Source organism: Natator depressus, chromosome 1 (genome assembly GCF_965152275.1).
Source record: "Natator depressus isolate rNatDep1 chromosome 1, rNatDep2.hap1, whole genome shotgun sequence".
NCBI lineage: Eukaryota > Metazoa > Chordata > Testudines > Cheloniidae > Natator > Natator depressus.
The window spans coordinates 257,425,638-257,446,391 of NC_134234.1; the positions used below are offsets into that span (position 1 = coordinate 257,425,638).

The following is a 20,754-nucleotide window of genomic DNA, read 5'->3' on the forward strand; positions in this document are numbered from 1 at the left end:
TGTGAAGATGAACGGGGCTTGTTCTTTGCAATCCTGCAAAGATTTTTAACAGTGGTTTTGTAGGGAGGAACAATCCATAGTTGCTCTGAAATCAAGCTAGAGGGTGTAAATTTTGGGTGTTCCAATCTCCAGCAAATGTAAACTGGTTGTACTGGAAATTAACAATAATAAGCTGCTCTTCTTTTCACTGCCTCTTATTAAGAAGCAGGTAAGTATTTGGTATCATTTTGCTTTGAGAGTACTGAGCAGCCTGCCCCTAGTTGTTTCTCAAAACTTGCTTTTAGATGTTAGCCAAAGGAAAACTTTGGGGACTCCCCAACTGTCTGTCTTCTCCTGCTATACATTGGCTAGTTAAGGTTGTTCCTTGTCGGCACCAGTTTTCTTGTTCATTGTAATTGTTTGAGCTACCAGGAAAATAAGTAAAAAATGGGTGGCCATCAGACAGTAAACAAGATGTTTAAATGTCTAGCTTTCAGTTGTGCACTGGTTTAACTGGAATCACCTTAATTAAAAAGTTTTTTTTTGCTGATCTTTTCTTCTGGAATAATGAAGTTTTAATTGGTGTATAACTTAAAAAAGAAGTTTGCTGAGAACTTTTAGAGCACATTAAGGAATAGGAGTGTTACAGAGACTGTGAAAGGGGGGTGATACATTTCTGTCCCAAAATCAACAGGTCTGGTCTCTAATAGAAGAGGGAGATGGGGTGGAGGAAGAGGAACTTCTCTCCTGTCAGACCCAGTGGTTGATTTTTAGCATTACTTAGAAAGCAAGTACTTGAATTCAGTAGCCTTCATATATTTCCTTTCCCTGTCAAGTTGATCATTCAACAGGGAATTGTTTTAGTTCAAAATCATATAATTTTCCCCCCTTCAGTTGTGTGGAAAGGTCCAAGTTTGACTTCAGGCTTTTTGTGTGTGGATCAGGATGCTGTTTAGAATAGCTGGACAGGTGGAAACTTTTTATGCATCTGACTGAAAGTATAAAAACATTAGTTGTGCCAGGCTACAAGGAGCTTATTTCTATTTAACAAGTGCAGGTATTCAATATATTTCATAAAATGTAAGCATTTTAATCAGGAGCATTGAGTGACTTAATAGTTGAGGAATCATTGTATAGGTATGGTCAAACACTTACTATGGATATTTTAACTATTTCTTAGGAATTCAGATGTGACATAATAGTGGACAAAACAGAATGTACTTTCTTCATAAGACTTGTATAAACTCAAACTTTACTTAATTCAACAGGTAATGCAAAGGCTTTGGATAGTGTCAATTTTTCATATGAAGTTACACTCAGTAGTTATTGATGTAGACTTCTTTACCCTGGGTTCTCATGTTAAGTAACATATTAACATTGTGGGCTTTGAGGCACAGTACTGTTTGTTACCTGGACATAATTATGCCTTCATCTGAGAAGCACATGTATCTTGTAAAGTTGAATATTACAGTGTTTCTTTAAGTCAAAACCCATCATTTGCGGGTTATATTCCTTCACTTCCATTGCTTGACTGTTTTTTGTCTCATGTCAATAACCTGTTTCCATAAACACCACAACTCTAGTTTTTACTATATCTTAAGGCTTTTTCCCTTTCTTTTCCTGAAGTAACTTTGAATTAGTGATGTGTTGTGTAATGTGGTGTGGTAGGTCCCAGCTATAGAATGGGTTGTATTGCCCCACTCCTAGGATAATTGTTGCATCATGCTTTTGAACTTACCTTAATTATTTACTAGAAACATTACATTTTTTGTTTTTTGTTTTTTGCAGTAATCTAAATATTAGCTTGTGAACTTGATTGTGCTCATAAAGTGAGGTGTCAGAAATTTCTAAATTGTTGTGGCCATATTGCTTTGCTTGCAAGTGTGAAGGGGATTCTTTTTGTATTTTTCTCACTGTTGGCTTATTTGGTTCAGTGTTAATTTAAAATATGGATTTGGCAGATTGGAGACCTAAGAGCAGTGGTGAGTCTAGTTGAGTTGCTAGAGCTGAAACTAGCAGATGTCAAATATTTTCATCATACAGAAGCCAAGACTTGGTCTATAATTCATCCCCAATTGTGTTTTTGTTACGTACCAAGACTATTTAGTTAGTTCGTTTTCAGAATGCACACAAAAAAGGAAGGTATTGGGATTCTGTTTCAGAACACAAAATGCATTGGGAGAGTTCAAAAGGTGTTCACATGGGGTTGCACTAGTAAACCTCACTTCTCTGCTCATCCAGTCGCTTCTTCCCCACTGTGTCGCAGTGCTGGATCTCTTTCTAAGAAGCCTTGGCTGTTGTTTCTCTCCTGTTTTGAAAGCAATATTTACTCTGAAGCCACAGAATGTGGTATAACTTAAGAGCTTTTACAGTTTAAAAATGTTTTATATAAAATGCAAAAATAAATTCTAATAAAGGCTAAATTCCTTGTCCGGGGGAAGAAGAAGCAGGAAGGGAATACTGTATTACAAGCCAGCTCAAGTGTTTAACTACAGGTTCATATCATTTGCCAACACTAAAATACTGTTATTTCTCCTGGATACTGAGGAGTATAAAAAAAATCTTGATATTGTGAATGGTTTTTCTTCTAGTAAATTAATGGTTAAACTTTACATCTTGTTTTGTCATCCCTTGTAATTCTTAATGAATCCCTTAAAAACTCTTGACTTTAGGAGCTGAACATCTTAGATTTTCTCAGTAGTTACAAAAGTACTGGTACCGCTTCATTGTGAACAGTTGACAAAAATTGGTGGGAAGGAGGACTGATACCTGTCTGTACATATGAAGCCCTAAGTTGAGTTCTGCAAAGAATGCTAAATCTGAACACTTGGGCCAGGTCTATGCTAGAAACTTTTGCTATTATAAGCAATATCAGGTAAGGTTTTTTTGGTGACATTTATGTCCTGGCGAAAGCCTTCGTGTAGACATGGACATTCCTTCATAAAAGTGCGTTTGCTGATATAGCGTATTTCGTTTGGGGACCTGGTATAAGCTGTATTAGCAGAAACACTGCTAAAAAAGCGTAGATGCAGCTTTCGCTCAGATTCTGCTGGTATATGTATACCCAGCAAACCTTTCCCTGTGTAGTCTAGGCTTTGGAGTAAAAGTCTTCCATTTTCATTAATACTGTAATGAAATGCTTGACAAGTGCTTTATGTAAATTTAGTATCCCAAATAGTCTTCAGAAATACCAAATATTTTTTTAAGTTCATTTTGGGCAAGATTTCCTTCCATTAATCAGGTGTGTTAAATGGTGTTATATATTGGAGAGGATATCTTGAACTTTGTATTCCTTGATAAATGTTATAACATTGTAGTAGACTGTACATATCTTTTGGTTGTTGGATAAAAAAATACTGTTTGAAATGTAAGTTAGTTGTAAAATATTAAACAACTCTCTCATTTCCTGAGAACTGTTAATATACAGATTTGTGGTAGCAGAGATATGTATGGAATTTAGTGTCCTTCGGCTAGGCATATCCAAAAATCAGATTCTATTGATTAACAGCAGCCCTTAGAGCCAAATGTACACTCCCTTGATCTCCCTTCCACTTGGTATCCATTTTTTATAAATCTTGATTTGTTCTCATCTTGACCCTTAATTCTTCTGCAACCCTCGTATCCAAGGTGTATACATTTCTCATATTGAAAATCTTCAGGACTTGCTCCTCTTATAAAAATGATTCATATTCTCATCTTCTGTCATCTAGATTACTGTAATTCTTTGTATAGAAGATTTAATTTTCATTGACTTTAAAATGTGGAAGGTTGTTTCTTCATTAGAAACACATCACCTCAAATTTTAACCTGGCTCCCTGTCTATTTCAGAAATTGATACAAAGTCTCTACCCAGTTTTCAGGCTCCTTCTTGGAGTTTCTCTCCATTTGTTTGACCTCACTTTTTTCTTTCTAGCGTTCTCTCCTTTCAGGTCTGATTCCTGCCCCCTTTCTTGCACAGCAATCAGATCTTAATCCTGAGTTCCCCTCCCTTTCAATTTTACATGTGCTCTTTCTCTCTGAAACTTGGGTGAGTCTCTGTCGCAGTTCACCTTATTTTCATTTGCTGCCTCTTTAATAGATTGTATAATCAGATAACGTAGAGTTTTTGTATTATAGCAAATAAAACTGTTTTTACTTGTATTACAATTGTGCAACTGAGATTGTGCAGACTCTAAAGTTACAGTCCTTCTTCAAAGAGCTTACAGTCTCAGTAGACAAGATATGCAAAGGGTAGGGAGAGGGAGCAGAGGAAGGTGAGGTGAAGTGACTTGTTCATGACCATGTAGCAGGTAAGCGACAGAGCCAGGAATAGAACCTGGGTCTCTTGACTCATGTTCCTGTGCCCTATCACAAAGTCACACATCTTCCACACCCTTTACTATGAAATACTGTCCATCAGCAATGAAGCTGTAGGCAATTGTCAAGAATTCACTTGGAAATCTTTATTTTTATAACTTAAATGTATTTTTCTCTAAAACTGCTTGTTCTGGTACCTGAAAAATTAGAGAACTCATTTTAAAAAAACTCAAACTAAGACCTGAAATAATTTCGTATATTTAAATTGTAGAAATTATTTAAAAACTAGATTTATTACCTTTTCTGGTGAGACCCAGTTCTAGTTTTTCCTGTTTTTGTTTTTTGAAGTGTTAATGGTGTCAGTTGTTAAACAGAACCCTTAATTTGGGGGTTGGACAGGTAGAAAATAATGTAATACATATTGTATTGTTACAGTTGGCAATTATTTTAATCAACCGTAAATAATTGAGGGAACTGAAATAATTTCTAGTTTGTAGTCAAGTGGACTGTCAAGGTTAGAATAAGATTTTTGAGAAGAACAGTAACTTTATATTTCTATGGTGGTTGACTCAAAAATCAATGATCCTGCAGACTTCACAACCTTGCATTCCATTCCTAATCTTATGATACCTACAACTATTTATCTTTTTTTCCCACACACTGAATTGGGTATGTAAACTTGAAATGTTCTACAAATTTTTAAAATAAAAACTATATACACCATAAGTTAAAGGTCTATGGAAATTGTGTGTGTAATATATAAACTCAAGAGGTCCCTAGGCATTCAGGAATTTTAGATGCTAGATTCCAACAAAACCTAGTTAATTTTAAGTAGATGCGGTTGAGATGGTCTCTTGTTAAATGATCTCTTTCAGGCTGAATCCTTAACTCTGCCTAAAAGGAGCCATCAGTTCAGATCCTTAATCAATTCTTCGTTAAAACTCTTGTGTAGAAATTTTTTTTTTCCTACTAATGTGTGTGGGTTGGGTGCGGGGGGGAAGATTACGTATACTATTGGAAGAATTCTGGCTCTTTGCTATGGATTGCTATGTCCAAAGTGTACAGCAGTCTTTCTCTGTCAGTAGATTTAATGGGACTTATAAGTATATCCATTGCAAGTTTGTTTCCCCCCTTCTGGTTGGTTGTCTCTAGTCTCTCCTCCATGACTTGCTTTCATGCTTCAGTGGGATGGTCTTCCAGTGCATGCTCTATTGATGTAATGATCTTACTTTAATCTTTCTCTGCACATTAACCAGTGCCCCTCTGTGGAGATTGAGCCCAAAGTCATTTAGATTTGTTATCTGACAAACTAAGTAATTTTGCTGATTTGTTTACCTGTCAGCTTAAACTATTTATATGGGTCTCCAAGGATTTGGCTTCTCAGGCTTTACCAAAACTGTAGCAGCAGGTTGAAGTAAAATACATCTGTCTCTGCATATGGTTGTAGTCAGTGACATGCAAAACATCGTGATCCCACTGAATTTGGATACATGAATCCGACAAGCAAGACGTAAATCATTATTTTATACACAGGAACCTTCTTATTTGCTAAGTGGTAAGCAACGTGTCCATGGGCATGAGCCGATATTTCTTCCTTAAAGCATGTTTCCTGATGTTAGGTTGTTATATGAATCACAGCACAAAATTACAAATGTCTCTGAATCTTTCTGTGTATTTTGAAGGCTTTACTTTGTCATATACAAATAACTGTCTTCAGCTATGCTTTTGTTGTATGATTTTTTTTTAAAGAAAATGTTGGCACTTTTTCATTTTTCCAAGAATTCTGAACAGCTACCATTTTTAGATGGAGGAATTGTAGTGGTAACTCAGCCAGTTGTGTAGTTATCTCAGTTACATTTGCATCAGGAGAGATGTGGAATTGATGTGGCACTAGTTAGATTCTCTCTACTTCTCCTGTTGTAAAAAGGTATGTGCAGGAGCAGCAGTAGTACAGGGGATTCACCACTGCTTGTGTGAGGTACAATGGCAAGAGAAGTTTTTCTCTTTTGTCCTCCTGTCCTTTTCTACAGCACCAGTGCAAAACTATGCCTATATTAGCTCTCTTCCTGCATTTAGGATTTTTCCAACAGGATGCTGGACTTCAGGACCAGATTAATTACAAGTCTCTGCGGGTGTTGCTGGGAAGCATGAGTGAGAGTGAGCCATGGTGATTCTCCTACAGACGAATTTCTAAAATGTATAGTGACTGTAGATGAGGGTTGGAAACCTTCGGCACGCGGCCCATCAGGGTAATCTGCTGACAGGCCGCGAGACATGTTTGTGTTGACCATCTGGAGGCACAGCTCCCTGTGCCCGCGGTTCGCCGTTTCCGGCCAATGGCAGCTGCGGGAAACGGCAGCTAGCACATCCCTGCGGCCTGCTTTTTTTTTTTTTTTTTTTTTTGGTATTCTAGGTAGAAAACACATCCTTTCTGGCATAACAGTGAATGGTTGCTTCATTGTGCTTTCTTCTGGTGGTTCACAATGTTAGTATGCTAAAATAGGCTCATTCACCTCTAATTTCAACTCGTACTAGGGCCCATAGTGCTCAGAAAATTGACTCTTCAGTAATACTTACATATTTGAAAATTGCTGTATTTCAAAACTTGTTAAAACTGTACAAATGAAATTCCTGTCTGAAGCTTATATATTCTTAGACTGAGTATTATTTTGAATCAGTCTAGTTTTACAAAGCTTATGCTAAATATTGACAGGTTTCAGAGTAGCAGCCGTGTTAGTCTGTATTTGCAAAAAGAAAAGGAGTACTTGTGGCACCATAGAGACTAACCAGTTTATTTGAGCATAAGCTTTCCGATGAAGTGAGCTGTAGCTCACGAAAGCTTATGCTTAAATAAATTGGTTAGTCTCTGTGGTGCCACAAGTACTCCTTTTCTTTTTGCTGTATATTGGTGGCACATCCTTGACTGGGGAATGTACTAGACAATAAGTTGATTAACAAAATGATTGAGTTGTTGTTAAGCTAGGCATTTACCTTGGTATATTGGGGCCATTATTAACTACTAATGTCCAAGGCCCCTCATGTTGTTTATAACTTGGGCCAGTAGTCACTAAGTAAAACTAATGTAGAGGATTTGCATTGTGTATTTTAAAATCTGATAGATTTACTCAGATAACTAAAGGGGGAAGTTTAAAAAGTTATTGCTAATCGCTTTCAGAATGGTGAATGAGCTGAAATGTCTCCCTAGCTCGTGTTGGTGAAAAGCACTCTCAATCATTTGTAAACCTTCAACATTTTATTTCAAAATATTTTAGTGACCAATTAGTAACAAAACTTTAATATATCAATCAGTTTAATGTAAAAGCGGTAAAGTTCTCCAGATGTCAAATCCAGAATAAAAACAGGATGGAAACTGGGTTACAACCTCTTTGAATCAGATGGCTCAGTAGTTTTAGTGCTCTTGATTGTGGCACTGATCCAAAGCCCATTTTGAAGTCAGAGTCTTTCTGTTGACTTCAGTGGGGTTTGGATCAGGCCCTCAGTGAACTTTCAGATCACTGTTCTGAGGAAAATGGAAGGTTTTCTTTTGAGGAAGAGCTGTGTGGTACTTGGCATAGAATCTGCACTCTGATCAGGGAATGTGGGATATATCCAAATTACACAGTGTAAGAATTTGCGCGAAGAATAAGCACCCCAAGATGCATTCTTTTCAGATTGGGGCTATAGCAATAAATGGTCTTTTATAACATTTACTTGACATCTTGCCCCTTGCAAATTAACTATATCAAATGTGTGACAATTCCCCCCCTCCCCCCTCAAAAAAAAAAAAAAAACCCAACAAAAAAACAAAAAACCCCAGCCTGGTAGATGAGGTGATATGTACATCTGCCACTAAGTTTGACATTTTCACCAACAAACTTTGGGTTGCTGCTACGAGCCTCTGTCTGAAATGCTTGCTTTACTCTCCTAAAATGGCTTACACGCTTCCATTTGTAGACTTTCAATGATTCTGATCACTCTGACATGAGGTATTAAAAAGTTGTTCTGGTTAGGCACAACTGTTGGGTAGGGTTTTGCTTGCAGTCCCAAACTTTGAATTCAGGCGTCTTATTTTCCCTTTGAGTTCCTTGAGGCAGAATGCACATGAATACTGCATTAAAGTGGGGTTTTCGGGGTGTGATGTGGTGGTAAGGGGAAGCAAAAAATACAATTTCTTACAGTGAGGAGAATTAAAAGCCTAACGCCAGAGGCTCTTGGAGTTTCCAAAACACAAATGGTGTATTAAAGCAAGAAGGTTATAGCTTCCTGAAACAGATGCAGGAAAAAAAAATTGCAGCTTTGGATCAAACTTTCGTATTCTAGGCACAAAGAAGTGAAGTTACTTCTGGTTGTTTAGGGATTAGCATCCTAGGATGTTGTGAGGTTTGATGTGTAACTCAACTCCGTAGCTTTTGTGGCTCTGAATCTTGTACTTTTTTAGGTCTTGTTTGAATTTCCGCCTGTATTTGATCTTAAATCAGATTATTGGATTCTGTTTAAATACAGCAGTGGTATAGTTAATCTCTGGTTGCCCTCTAATTAAAAATGGCTCCACAATTTTTTTAAAAAAAGTAGGAAAAAACTATCAAAGTCCTTGTACACTGAATTTCAGCTTGAAGCTTGTTGCTTCAGAGGGGTTTACAGTGAAAATGGTATTGGACTCATTTATTTGCTCTTAATGGGGTTTATAACACTGACCATTTCTAAATATCGTTTGGTAGAATTCTCACTCCTGAATGTTTCCTAGACAGAACAGGGTGGAACTCTGCAAATGTTAAAGGTTTTATTTTGTCCCCAAAGAACAGCAGAGCATCTACTGGCGGTCACATTCCACCTGAACTTCTAATGGCTGCCACCTGAAATTTCCAGTCCTTTCCTTGATCAGTCAGTGATGGAGCTTCCCACAAAAGCTTTGCCCCTTCAACCAAAGTAGTGACTCTTCACTGCAGTCCAATTTCTTGTTGCTTCGGTTTTCTTCAGTCCCTCCCTGGCTGAGATTCTTTTTGTGTCACATCTCTCCTTGAAAGAGTCATTTTGTCTCCCCATAAGGAGACCTTTAGTCCCTGACATTGTAACTTCCAGAGCTTGTTGGTAGCACTTTGTTTTACCTCTTCCTTGGGTTTATTTGACATTTTATCTTTACCTTTGTTTCAGGGTATTGAACTAAGTTGTTCAGGGCATCTAAGTGTTTTTTGCCTTGTGAGGATCCTTGGCTCACTGTCTTCTCAGCTTATCTTTTTGGAGGGTACTTCAGGTCATGAGCCTCCATTCTTGGATCCCCAGTCTAGTTGCTTAACTGTGAACCCAAATAGCTGGTTACACTTTGGTGCTTGGATTGGTGTTTTCTTTCTTGCTTCTAGGCCTTCTCCTGCATAGCTTTCAGGTCTCTCTGTAGAGAATATCTTGATCTCAGCATTTCATGGCCACTGCTTCTACCTGAAAGCACAAAAGAAATGCCATATGTTTCATATGCAGTAGCCTGCATTGTGTGGCACTCAGCAGTCAGTGTTGATGGTAAAGCTTTGAGGTGGACCTGTTAATGCTTGCAGGGCTCTAGAGTTGGTATCCTGATGGGGCATTCTGCATGGAATATTGAGCGCTTGTTGATAGTTTTGCCTGATGTGGAAGACTGAGTGTGCCAAGTACAAGACAGTGCTGCTTGAAGTGTCTATTGGACAAAGCAGAGAGAAGCGCTGGTATCAAGCCTTGTCCACTCGTTAATTCATTTTATACTTCAGACAGAGCTATTCCATAGTCCGATTTACTGATGCATATCAGGACTGCTGATGGGTTGTTCAGAAGGATGATCATTCTTTGAAGTCCCACTTTGATTCATCTCTCTTCCCATTGCAGTGCTATAAAGGGGGATCTAGACTGGAGCCTCAAGGCCCTGTCTTACCTGCTATAAGAATCTGCCTCAAGGCTTACCTTGCATGTTCTATCATCTTATACAGCTTCTGTGCCAAGATCCTTCAGGCATTTCTGTGCGCACAAAACACTGTCCTTTCAATTAAAGCACCTATTCTTTGAAGATTGACTACTTTGAGGCCATTGATTCCCATCTGCAGAACACATTTAGGCTATGAGATCAAAAACCTTCACAGGTATCCGGAGGCCTCTGGTGCAAGTTCCCAAAAAACTGGGTTTATTCCATCCTCTGTTAGAAGCTAACCACCCAGAAACTTGGTAGAAGGGCCTATTAATATACTTTCAGAAACAAGTAAGACTAATCTTGATGAAGTGAGGAGAACTTCCTCCAGTTTTCTAATCTGAATGAGATTCACTTGAGCCAGAAAACATGAGAGAGGGACTAGCATAGAGTGCCTCAGCCCATTTGAAGTGTTGCTTCTCTGCTATGTAATTGGTAAGGATATATTTTGCTTAGAATGTAAACTCCATGTGATAGGGACCATTTTTGTTTTCTCTTTGTACAGTGCCTTTTTCAGTGTGGTCCTGGTCCCTCTCTGGCATTACTGCAATATAAATAATGTTAGAGATACTGTTCTCCACCTTAAATAGAACAACTTTGAGATGCTAGGGCACTAAGTTCCTAGTACATTAAAGGTCAAATTCACCTTCAGGATCTTGATTAGTAATCACAGAACTGGAAGGGACCTCAAGAGGTCATCTAGTCCAGTCCCCTGCACTCAAGGCAGGACTAAGTAATATCTAGACCATCCCTGACAGGTGTTTGTCCAACCTGCTCTTAAAAATCCCCAATGATGGAAATTCCACAACCTCCCTAGGCAATTTATTCCAGTGCTTAACCTCCCTGACAGGAAGTTTTTCCTAATGTCCAACCTAAACCGCCCTTTCTGCAATTTAAGCCCATTGCTGCTTGCACTCCTCAGAGGTTAAAAAGAACAATTTTTCTCCCTGCTGCTTGTAACAACCTTTTATGTACTTGAAAATTATGTCCCCTCTCAATATTCTCTTCTCCAGACTAAACAAACTCAGTTTTTTCAATCTTCCCTCATAGGTTATGTTTTCTAGACCTTAAATCATTTTTGTTGCTCTTCTCTGGACTTTCTCCAATTTGTCCACATCTTTCCTGAAATGTGGAGCCCAGAACTGGACACAGTACTCCAGCTGAGGCCTAATCAGCGCAGAGTAGAGCGGAAGAATTACAATACTCCTGCCAATACATCCCAGAATGATGTTAGCTTTTTTTTTTTTTTTTTGCAACAGTGTTACAGTAATGTCTGACAGTAATGTATGAATTTGAATAACTTAAGGCCACTTAAGTGTCAGGTGAGTCTCCAAATGACTGGTAGGAGGAAAACTGCTCCCAGGCTGAATGCCTGGACGTGCTGCAGACTGGAAAACCCATAAAACCCATGCAGTACCAAAATGATCTATGTTAACACAGGATAGCCAGGGTTCCCTGAAGAGATGAGTCTCACACTATGAAAGTAAAAAAGCATCACATTCAGTGCATGACTGAGACCTCCTGGTCTATAGCTTGCTTAGTGCCAGCAGGGAATAACTACCATCCCACTGTAAGGTCAGAAGGTTTCATCTGACTGGAGTTGACACATGTGTATCCCTTGGTGTGCAGATACTTCCAACAAGTTGAGATCTAAGGAAGTTTAAGGTGAACCATAGCAGTGCAAGTTCTTGGTGTCAGTGAACATCCAGATATTAATAATGGACCAAGATAGGAGAGAAGACTCTGTGCACTCAAGGTAGTGCAGTAAAGCTGTGGTTGCTGTAAGAGAGGTGTGTTAGCATCTGGCAGCATTGGTGAGAGGTTAGGACTGTTCTCTTGTCTTATGGTATATGAGGGCATTGTGAATTGAGTGATGAGACAAATTGGCCATTGTTGGCTTATGAGGGTTATGGTTTTGACCGTATTCGGTCTGTGAAAGATTGTGGGATTGAAGCAACTTGTTCAGTCTGTATCTTGCTCACGATGTGGTTCCTGATATGGTAACATTTCATGGGATGTTTTTCTTTCACAGATGAGTTCTATGGTTGCATGGGCAGTAGCTGACAAAAGGACCTTGGGGCATAGCAGAAGTATCTGCTGTTGGTGCAGCTCATAAGAGAACTGTTGCATATCTTCTTTGCACCTTGAGGCTACTCCACTCTAATGCTATTTTTGTGGGTAACCTTTTGGATATGGCCTAATAAAAAATAGGTCATATGTCTCAGTAATGCATCGTTGGACTCTTAGGGTGAAACATTCCCTCTTCTCTACATCTTCACTTTACCTGTGAACACAGGGTATTAATGGATCCCCAGATTAACCTAATGAAGGATCCTTCTGAACCACCCTAACACTGAAGGTCGCTTCCTGGGTTTTGGTGACTTTTGCGCTTTGCTTCCGACCTTAAACCAGAGTGCCTGTTTCCATCATGTAGTAAGTCTTCTGTATTTGGGAGGGTGCCATGATTTCTCTAGAGATCATAAATCATTACATTGGTGGTGGTCAAATGTGTGCATACTCCCCTACTTTGGTCAGATCTTTGGTGCATTCTGGGTGAAAGAGATAGTTAGGTTGCAGAAGACTCAGTGTGTCAGAAAGCTGACTCCACTTCCTTAGTTTTGACACCAGGTTCTTGAGTTGCTGGTCAGTGGCCAAGCCATGCCAGTGCTGATTTGGTCAGAGCCAAAGCGGCCTCTACAGTCTGCAGACAGTGTGCATCTTGGGGCAATTGAATATGAATATTAAATGAGCCGTGACTCTGTCATGTACGTAAGTACACACAAAGTAGTACTGCTGAACTCAGTTTCCTGAGTCTGTTCATATTTTGATCCCTCAGTCCAATGGGATCTGCCTGTAAAATGTGCGAACACAAACTCATTGCTGGTTTTAGGACTACTAATTTGGTTGACTTTAGGATTTTCCTTTCAAAGTTTGAACATTGTCTGGTGTTTGTTTACTATCATTTGGCTGTAAAAGACTTTGAAGATTTGGGTTTCAATTTGACTTTACCTGTCATTAAAAACAAAACAGAATGCCGTTATCCTTGCTCAAGTTCACCTCATATTTTTGGTTAATACTTAGTGCTAGTCTCCTGAGACAACCATTTTGTATTCTTCAGAAGTGAGAATCTTGGCAAATGATATATTTCAGGGTGGATTTGATTTAAATCACTAGTCAGGAAGACTCGATTTAATCATGGATTTCTACATAAAAAGGCGTTCTTGTTGGTTGTTATAACCTTAATACATATTCTTCACAACTCGGATGTAGGTTTCATTTTTAGAAGGTACACACTATAAATTTAAGTGATTTATTTTGAAAACTTTTTTCAAATTAGTTTTGCAGCTATATCAGAAAATGAATGATTTTTTGGTTATTTCATTTACCAAAGGTAATTGAAGCGGATAGTAAACCTCCCAATGACTTCATAAATATCTCCAATTCAACAGGTTAATCATTAATATTTGGAGGCTTTTCTTGCCATGCTGTATTAGGAAGAGAACATCACCAGACAGACATCTAAATTTTTATTTAACTAAAACAACAACGTTATGTATTCTGGATTTTTTTCTTCAACAGCAAACATATAATATTTTAACAAAACTAGCATATGAATTTTTGAATTTAGTTAAACATTCAAGTTTTTTAAAATCAGGTTTGTTTTTGTTAATTTTTAACTAAAATAGTTAAATGATATATTAAAAAAGAAAAATTAAATTGACTGTCAGCCAGGTCAACATGAGAAACTTAAAATACTGGCTTCTGCAGCTAACTCAGTCATCTTTGCCTTCATTTTCCTGTTTGTTCATAATCTGGAAAAGACAGACAAGCTTTCCTGCTTTTTCAGGTCCCAAACGATTTCTCAATTTGGAATGAATTAGTCCAAAGGAAGAAAATATTCTTTCTATACCGGCAGAAGAAGCTACTGATGTTAAAAGTGAGATTATCACTTCAACAGTCTCTGAATTAAAGTACTTAAGTGACTTCTACCAGTTCGCTGGTGTGATTTTCTTTAAAACCTCATCAGCAAACATACATTGCTTGAATGGTTCACCCTTAGCCCTGAAGTTTGTTATAGTTGGCATTATGGAGGGATGATTGCTTAATGTCCATGTTATGGCCAACTCCTCTTCTTCAGCAGTTAAGGTTTGACCCTGGTACCAAGTATTGAGCATATTTGCAAGAAAATGAGCTGGAGATGGTGCTTGTCCCATTTGGTTCTTTTAATACTTGTAATTTAACTCTGTCATTGCATATTTCTCTTTTTTTAAGATCTCACTCAGTTCCTTTCAGATTTCAACAGCGTCAGCAATAAAACAGCTATTTCTCTGCATTTTGTTCAAGGCTACAGAAGTAGGCTTCAGGGTATTCAGCATGTGTTCAACATTTCTCTTAAGCCCAATGTTGAGGACTTTGGCTGTGACAGTGCCATCTATTTTTTTTTCACCATTTTGTTCACAAACTCTCATCAGATTAGGCCAGTTCTTGATATAGTGCTCAAAACAGTCCACTACTGAGTTCCATCGCACATCTTATGGGAGAATTAGCTTGGTTCCCTCCACTTTTTTCAGAGGAGCTGCTGAAAAATGGTTATGGAGGTATTTTACAATTTCAACAACATTGGCCTTTATTTGTGGAATACTGACGTCTTTGGCTAGGAGGTGCATCAAATGAGCACTGCAACCGTATGCTATTAGCTTGGGACTCTCTCTTCTTCTAAATGATTTCTTCTCATCTTGGATAAATTTGCAGCATTGTCTGTGACCAAGCTGCATACTAGACATTTTAATTTTTTTTCAGTTTGTTATAGCTTTTACTGCTACTTCTTGTAAGTATTCTGCTGTGTGTGCATTTCCTGATGTATCAATTGTTTCTGTAAGGAAGACATTCCCTTCTGTTGTCACACAAGCACATACAACAGGATCGTTGTGAACTTTGCTCCACCCATCAAGACTCAGGTTAACAATTTTACCCTCTAGACCTTTTGTACAGTGCTCAATTTCTCTTTCATATGCTTTATCCAGCAATTAGCCTGTGACATCTGTTCCTTTGGGTGGACTGTATCCTGGTCTTAATGACTGAATCATGTTAATGAAATGTGGGTTCTCAATCCCACAGAAAGGAGAGTTTGTTGCATAAACAAACTGGTCAGTTTTTTCATCAGTTACCTCTTTTTGTAATTTGCTGGTTCTTATCACAAACTTATCTATGGTTGTTTCTGGATGATGGAGATTTTTTTTTTCTTTTTGCTACAGGTGATATACTGTGGCTATGTGACATACATGATGTGACTGAAACACTGGCAGATAACTCTGAAACTATAGAAAATTATGATCTTGAAGGTGGATAGTCTTCAGAATCCTGAATGTTGAGGATGGCTTGGCCTAAACAAAATAAGTCCAATGCAGTTATTTGATTGATATTACCATACTGCTCATTTAGTATTACTCATTGCATTCACTGACACTCAGTACTACTTGAAAGGTGAAATTGTAAAAGGAACATCTGCCTATTTCAGCTATTTATTTTTTTATCACAACTGCATCTAAAATGATGATGTCATGGAGTAACAACTATGTTTTTGGCTCAAACATGAAAATTCAAGAATAGTCCAGAAGGAAGACAGGCAGTCCTTAAGAAAGAAGTATGAAATAAAAAAGTTTACCAACCTGAAGATCCTGCATGTTCAGACATGTTCCTTTCGTCATCTTCAACGCAGCTTCCTCCTGAGAAGGAACACTTCTCATGATGTTATTTCATTCGGGCAACTGGGCCTTGCATTTCTTTGTTGCACTGTTTGCATTTTGCATGCATGCCTGTCTTACCCACAGGTAGAGGAACTTCATTAAAATATTCCCAACTGGATCTCTTTGGCAGCCTGCTGCCATTATAGGTTTTCCCTTCTAGTGAGAGAAGGGTATGGTAGTCAATGAAGGCTACACTCAGAAAGACCTCAAGACTTCTGGAATATGCTGCTCAGACAGCTTTGCTTTTGTTTCTACTGCCTGTCCCCCCGCTTCTCACATTTATCTCCAGACTTCTTCTCCTTGTCCAGATCTATTTCACCCCCAACAATCTTCTATTCATTGAACTTTTTGAAACTTTGCACTTTTAGAGAGAGGTAAGGGATTGACTCTATGTACACAAATTTGCAGAGGGACAATAAGGTTGAGGTCTGTTATTTCTCACCTCTATTATTTATTTTAAAAACGTTACTGTTAACAAGTATGTTATCTCTGGAGACACAAATCCACAGTTTGAGAACTGCAAAACTAAGCCTCTATGGTGGTATCTTCTAGACTGAGCACTGAGTCCCATCGGGTAGATAATTCAGGTTAATCTTTCTATACAGAAGCCCCTGGAATCCCATAAGATTGGGTCTCCAATCCATGAACTATTGGAACTCATTTACAAAACTTTTCTTAAACATTACATGAATATATTGCCTCATACTATAGAATTTATAATCCCTGTTCCATGGTGAGAGATCTTTGAGCTATAGTTTTAATTAAGATTGGATTTTTTTAATAAAAATTTGAGGAGAAACCTATTTAAATTAAAAAATCTTGATGTTTTGATTTTTTTTAAAAAATTAATTTTTATCCTTCCCGTTTGATAAGAGAAAATATTTATAATTTTGTATCTCTTAATGTTTAATGCCAAAAGGATGATCTCCCAGCCACCTTCCCACAATGTAGTATGATTTTGTTCTTGTTGTTTCTGCATGTACCTGTTAATTTCTTGCCTTTTGAGGAATTTTTTTTGTTTGATTATTTTGTTGGTGCATTCTCCCTGCTTGAAAGGCTCATTTGGCATGACTACCAATGAGGGGTAGGGGTTGGCTTACATTTGTGGATGCTAGAGTTGTTCTTAGAGACCAGAAACCTTTGTCTTAGAATTCTGCCCTCATGTACTTATAAATGGAGATCTAGGAGGGAGACTCCCATGGGATTGTTAGATCTTCAGAGAAATGCTGAGTGATCTTTTCCTTGCATGAGGAAAAGCAAATATGGCTTTAGAATCCTGAAAACAAGAATTTCATGCTGATTTACAGGATTGGTGCGTACCTTAAATACCTTACACAGGCCTTTCCATGGAAAGGATGTCCCATCATATTTTGAAGAGGGAGTTGAGTTCTTCATGTTCAGGAATTTCCTGATTCAGTGACTTTCTGGCTTTTATTCTGTGACTCGCTTAATAAGATGCACCATTCATGGACCACGTTCTCTTGCAAAATTTCACTGCTTTAATTCTCAGTTTTATTCCGCTAACCACCAGGAACGGCTCTCCAGATCTTTGCTGGACCATGGACCTTAGCTTGTGAATCACATTTCCCTAGTTTCTGACCCTTCCTTACTAATCCTCTTAGGCTGACGCTAGGTAACTTGAGTGTTTTCTGGCTGATAGTCTCTCAACGTTTGACATTCTTTTTAGTCTTTTCAGGGTACCACATGTCCCTTTTATTGCTTTCCCAATTCTCTTGCCCTCTTGCTATTTTTAAGAGGCTTCTTCATTGTAATCCTTGCTGTTTCCTTTCACTCACTGATATTTATTCTCAATAAGCAAGTGAAGTCCTTTCTGTTCCTTCTGATGTGAAATTGTATGAAGTTTAGGTCTGCCTTCTGGGAACGGTATGCTTAGCAGAATTAAGGGCCCCTTTTTCTCCTCTTAACTTCATCTGTAGAATAGTAACTAAATTACAAGACTGTCAAAAAGAAGGCGCTATTGAAAGATCCACTGTTGAAGTATAATGCAAGGCCTATCCTTTGCACAAACTTCCCCCAAATAATGGAGGCTAAAGGATGGTCTGTTTACACTTCACTGAGGCAAATGACTGCAGCAATTAATGAAGTAATAAGGGAGTGCTGTAAAGTAGAAGCAAAATTCTTGCCCAAAAGGCCTATAGTTTTATCTGTGGTGCTTGGATACTGCAGTGATAGGGGCATTAAACTTTTAAATAGAACTGAAATTGCTTCATCTTAGTCCACCCAAGTAACTCTTCTCTTGCTAATCCCCAGCAGCAAAACTTCCAGAAGGCTTCTTTTGATGGTTTACTTTTCATTTCTGAAGTAATGCTTACTTCCAAGGCTGCAAATACTAAGGCCTTGCAACTTGGTTACGGTATCATTGTGATCTCTATTGAGAAAGTATCTAATGGAATTCAGCCTTTTAGACTTAACCTGCTTCTTATTTCTGCTACTAATTCTTCAATTTTAATATTTTAGCGAGGACTGCTGTGGTCATATTCTTTGGCTTTCAGTAGAGTTGGCACTTCCCCTTAATCAGCATTGCAGCAGTGTGAAAATAGTGTATTGGCAACACTATCAGCTGTCTAACAAAGTCTTGAATAATTTCTCTTTGAAAGTAAAGTAAAATATCTGCTATAATAGAGCATTCATGAAATGAAATTTCTTTTAAGAAGGATTAAAATTAAACTTGATCGCTAACTATTTTATAGTGTCCACTATAATATAGTGTCCAACTGTAAACGTTAGGCAGCATGCTCCTTAGTCATTAAAATACTATGAATTCATAATAGGTGATCTTTTGTGTAAACACTTCTTGGTTTATATTTAACACTGTAAAAATAATATGCCAATCACTATGACTCAGTACAGATTAAGAGATGCATAGTACCTATGGCATATCTCTTAAGTATTTGTGATCTTCCTAGATAAGAAAACTTGGGGCTGTTGTAATGTATCTTGGCAATGACATTCCAAGTATCTCCGAGCATGTAAACTGTCTGAAACTAAAATGCCAGTTTATTACCTTAGTGGTGACACTGCATAGCCACATGAGAGATGGGTTTGATTCCCGATCCTGCTGTCTTTCACTCTTACATATCCTTCCTGTATAGGGAAGGAATGGTTTACATTGCTTATAATTCTACTCTTTGCAGCCAAATAGGCTCATAGTGGGCGTTACCCAGTGAAGATCCATTGAATTTTGTAACTTTGTTTTGGTTCTCAAAATTGGGATAATGTTTTAAGGTGACCAGCAAAAGAAGGGAAAAAGGACATCTCCTTTTAGCTACTCCATGATTTATAAAGGAAGTCTTCTGTTTGCTTTTACACTAGAAGTGCAGGTTGCGCCTATTCAAAAAATGCCTGACTTAGGCATTGTCTACATTGGCAACTGAATAACAAAACTTTTCTTTCAGAGATGTTACCTCCCACCCCCGTAAGACAAAAGTTTGCCGACGAAAAGTGCTGGTATGAAAAGCGCTTTGTCAGCAGGAGCGCTCTCCTGCCGACAAAGCTACCGCCACTTGTTGGGGGTGGAAGTTTTTTGTCGGTGGGAGAGCTCTTCTGCCAACAAACAGCTACACTGTGCGCCTTGTAGTGTTACTGCTGTGTTGCTACAAGGTGTGTAATATAGACAAAGCCTTAGTTAAGTGAAAGCTGAGAAATTGAGGGGAAGGGATTTTTAATGATTCAAAACTTTATTTTTTGACTATTAAAACCTATTTAACTTCAGTGACCAACACTTTGGAAAAGGACATCATTGTTAAAAATCTAAAACTCCTGCACTAACAGAGCGAGAGCTCACAAACATGCTCTGAGACATCCAATAGGTCCTCCCGCAAAATTGCCTTATGTGGGGTTGGGAGTGAGGCATTTTTCATGCATCATAAAGAAACAAAGGTGTCATATCATTAAAAGTTTTTGAAGTTTTAGAGGTGGTCTGCAGGAAGGCGAGCTGGCAACTTCAAATACTAGCGGATGCTCTAATATTGCTCCAGTAGTCAATGTGAAGGTGTGTTATTCATCTGACATAGACCCTTGGTTATTTTGTTCTGGTTTATCTTCAGATCTCATTAGTTGATCTGAATTTTTAAAAACTTCTTTTGTTTTTTTCTTCTAGATTTTGGATCCCTCTTTGATCTGGAACACGATTTGCCAGATGAACTAATCAGCTCCACAGATTTGGGACTTACCAATGGTGGTGACATTAATCAGCTGCAAACCAGTCTTGGCATGGCACAAGATGCTGCATCTAAACATAAGCAGCTGTCTGAACTGCTGCGGGCTGGTAGTTCCCCAAACCTCAATATGGGGGTTGGGGGACCAGGCCAAGGCATGGCAAGTCAAACCCAACAGAACAGTCCTGGAATGGGAATCTTAAACAGCATAGTTAAAAGCCCCATGCCACAGGCAGGGTTGACGTCTCCAAATATGGGGATGGGTACAAGTGGACCAAATCAAGGTCCTTCAGCCCAGTCAACTGCAGGAATGATGCCTGCAGTAAATAGTCCAGTTAATCAGCCTGGCATGGGAATGAACACAGGGATGAATGCTGGCATGAATCCTTCGATGCTGGCTGCAGGCAATGGACAGGGGATGATGCAAGGGCAAGTCATGAACGGTTCAATTGGAGCAGGAAGAGGGCGACCCAATATGCCATATCCAAATCCAGGAATAGGTAATGCTGGTAACTTGTTGGCTGAGACACTGCAGCAAGGTTCTCCCCAGATGGGAGGACAGACAGGACTGAGAGGGCCACAACCTGGAGCAATGAACAAGGTAAGAAAAGCTTGGTTACTTTACTTA

At 38.5% G+C, this 20,754-nt stretch overlaps 1 protein-coding gene across 4 annotated transcripts in view; it reads left to right on the plus strand.

The window, feature by feature from the left end:
* The window catches only part of EP300 (EP300 lysine acetyltransferase), a 130,272-nt gene that overhangs the window by 1,066 nt on the left and 108,452 nt on the right, over positions 1-20,754 (plus strand). For all 4 annotated transcript variants that reach the window (XM_074941654.1, XM_074941650.1, XM_074941651.1 and 1 more), the window contains exon 2: positions 20,069-20,727. In XM_074941654.1, coding sequence (XP_074797755.1) covers positions 20,069-20,727 — 659 coding nt within the window. The remainder of the gene's footprint in view (positions 1-20,068; positions 20,728-20,754) is intronic.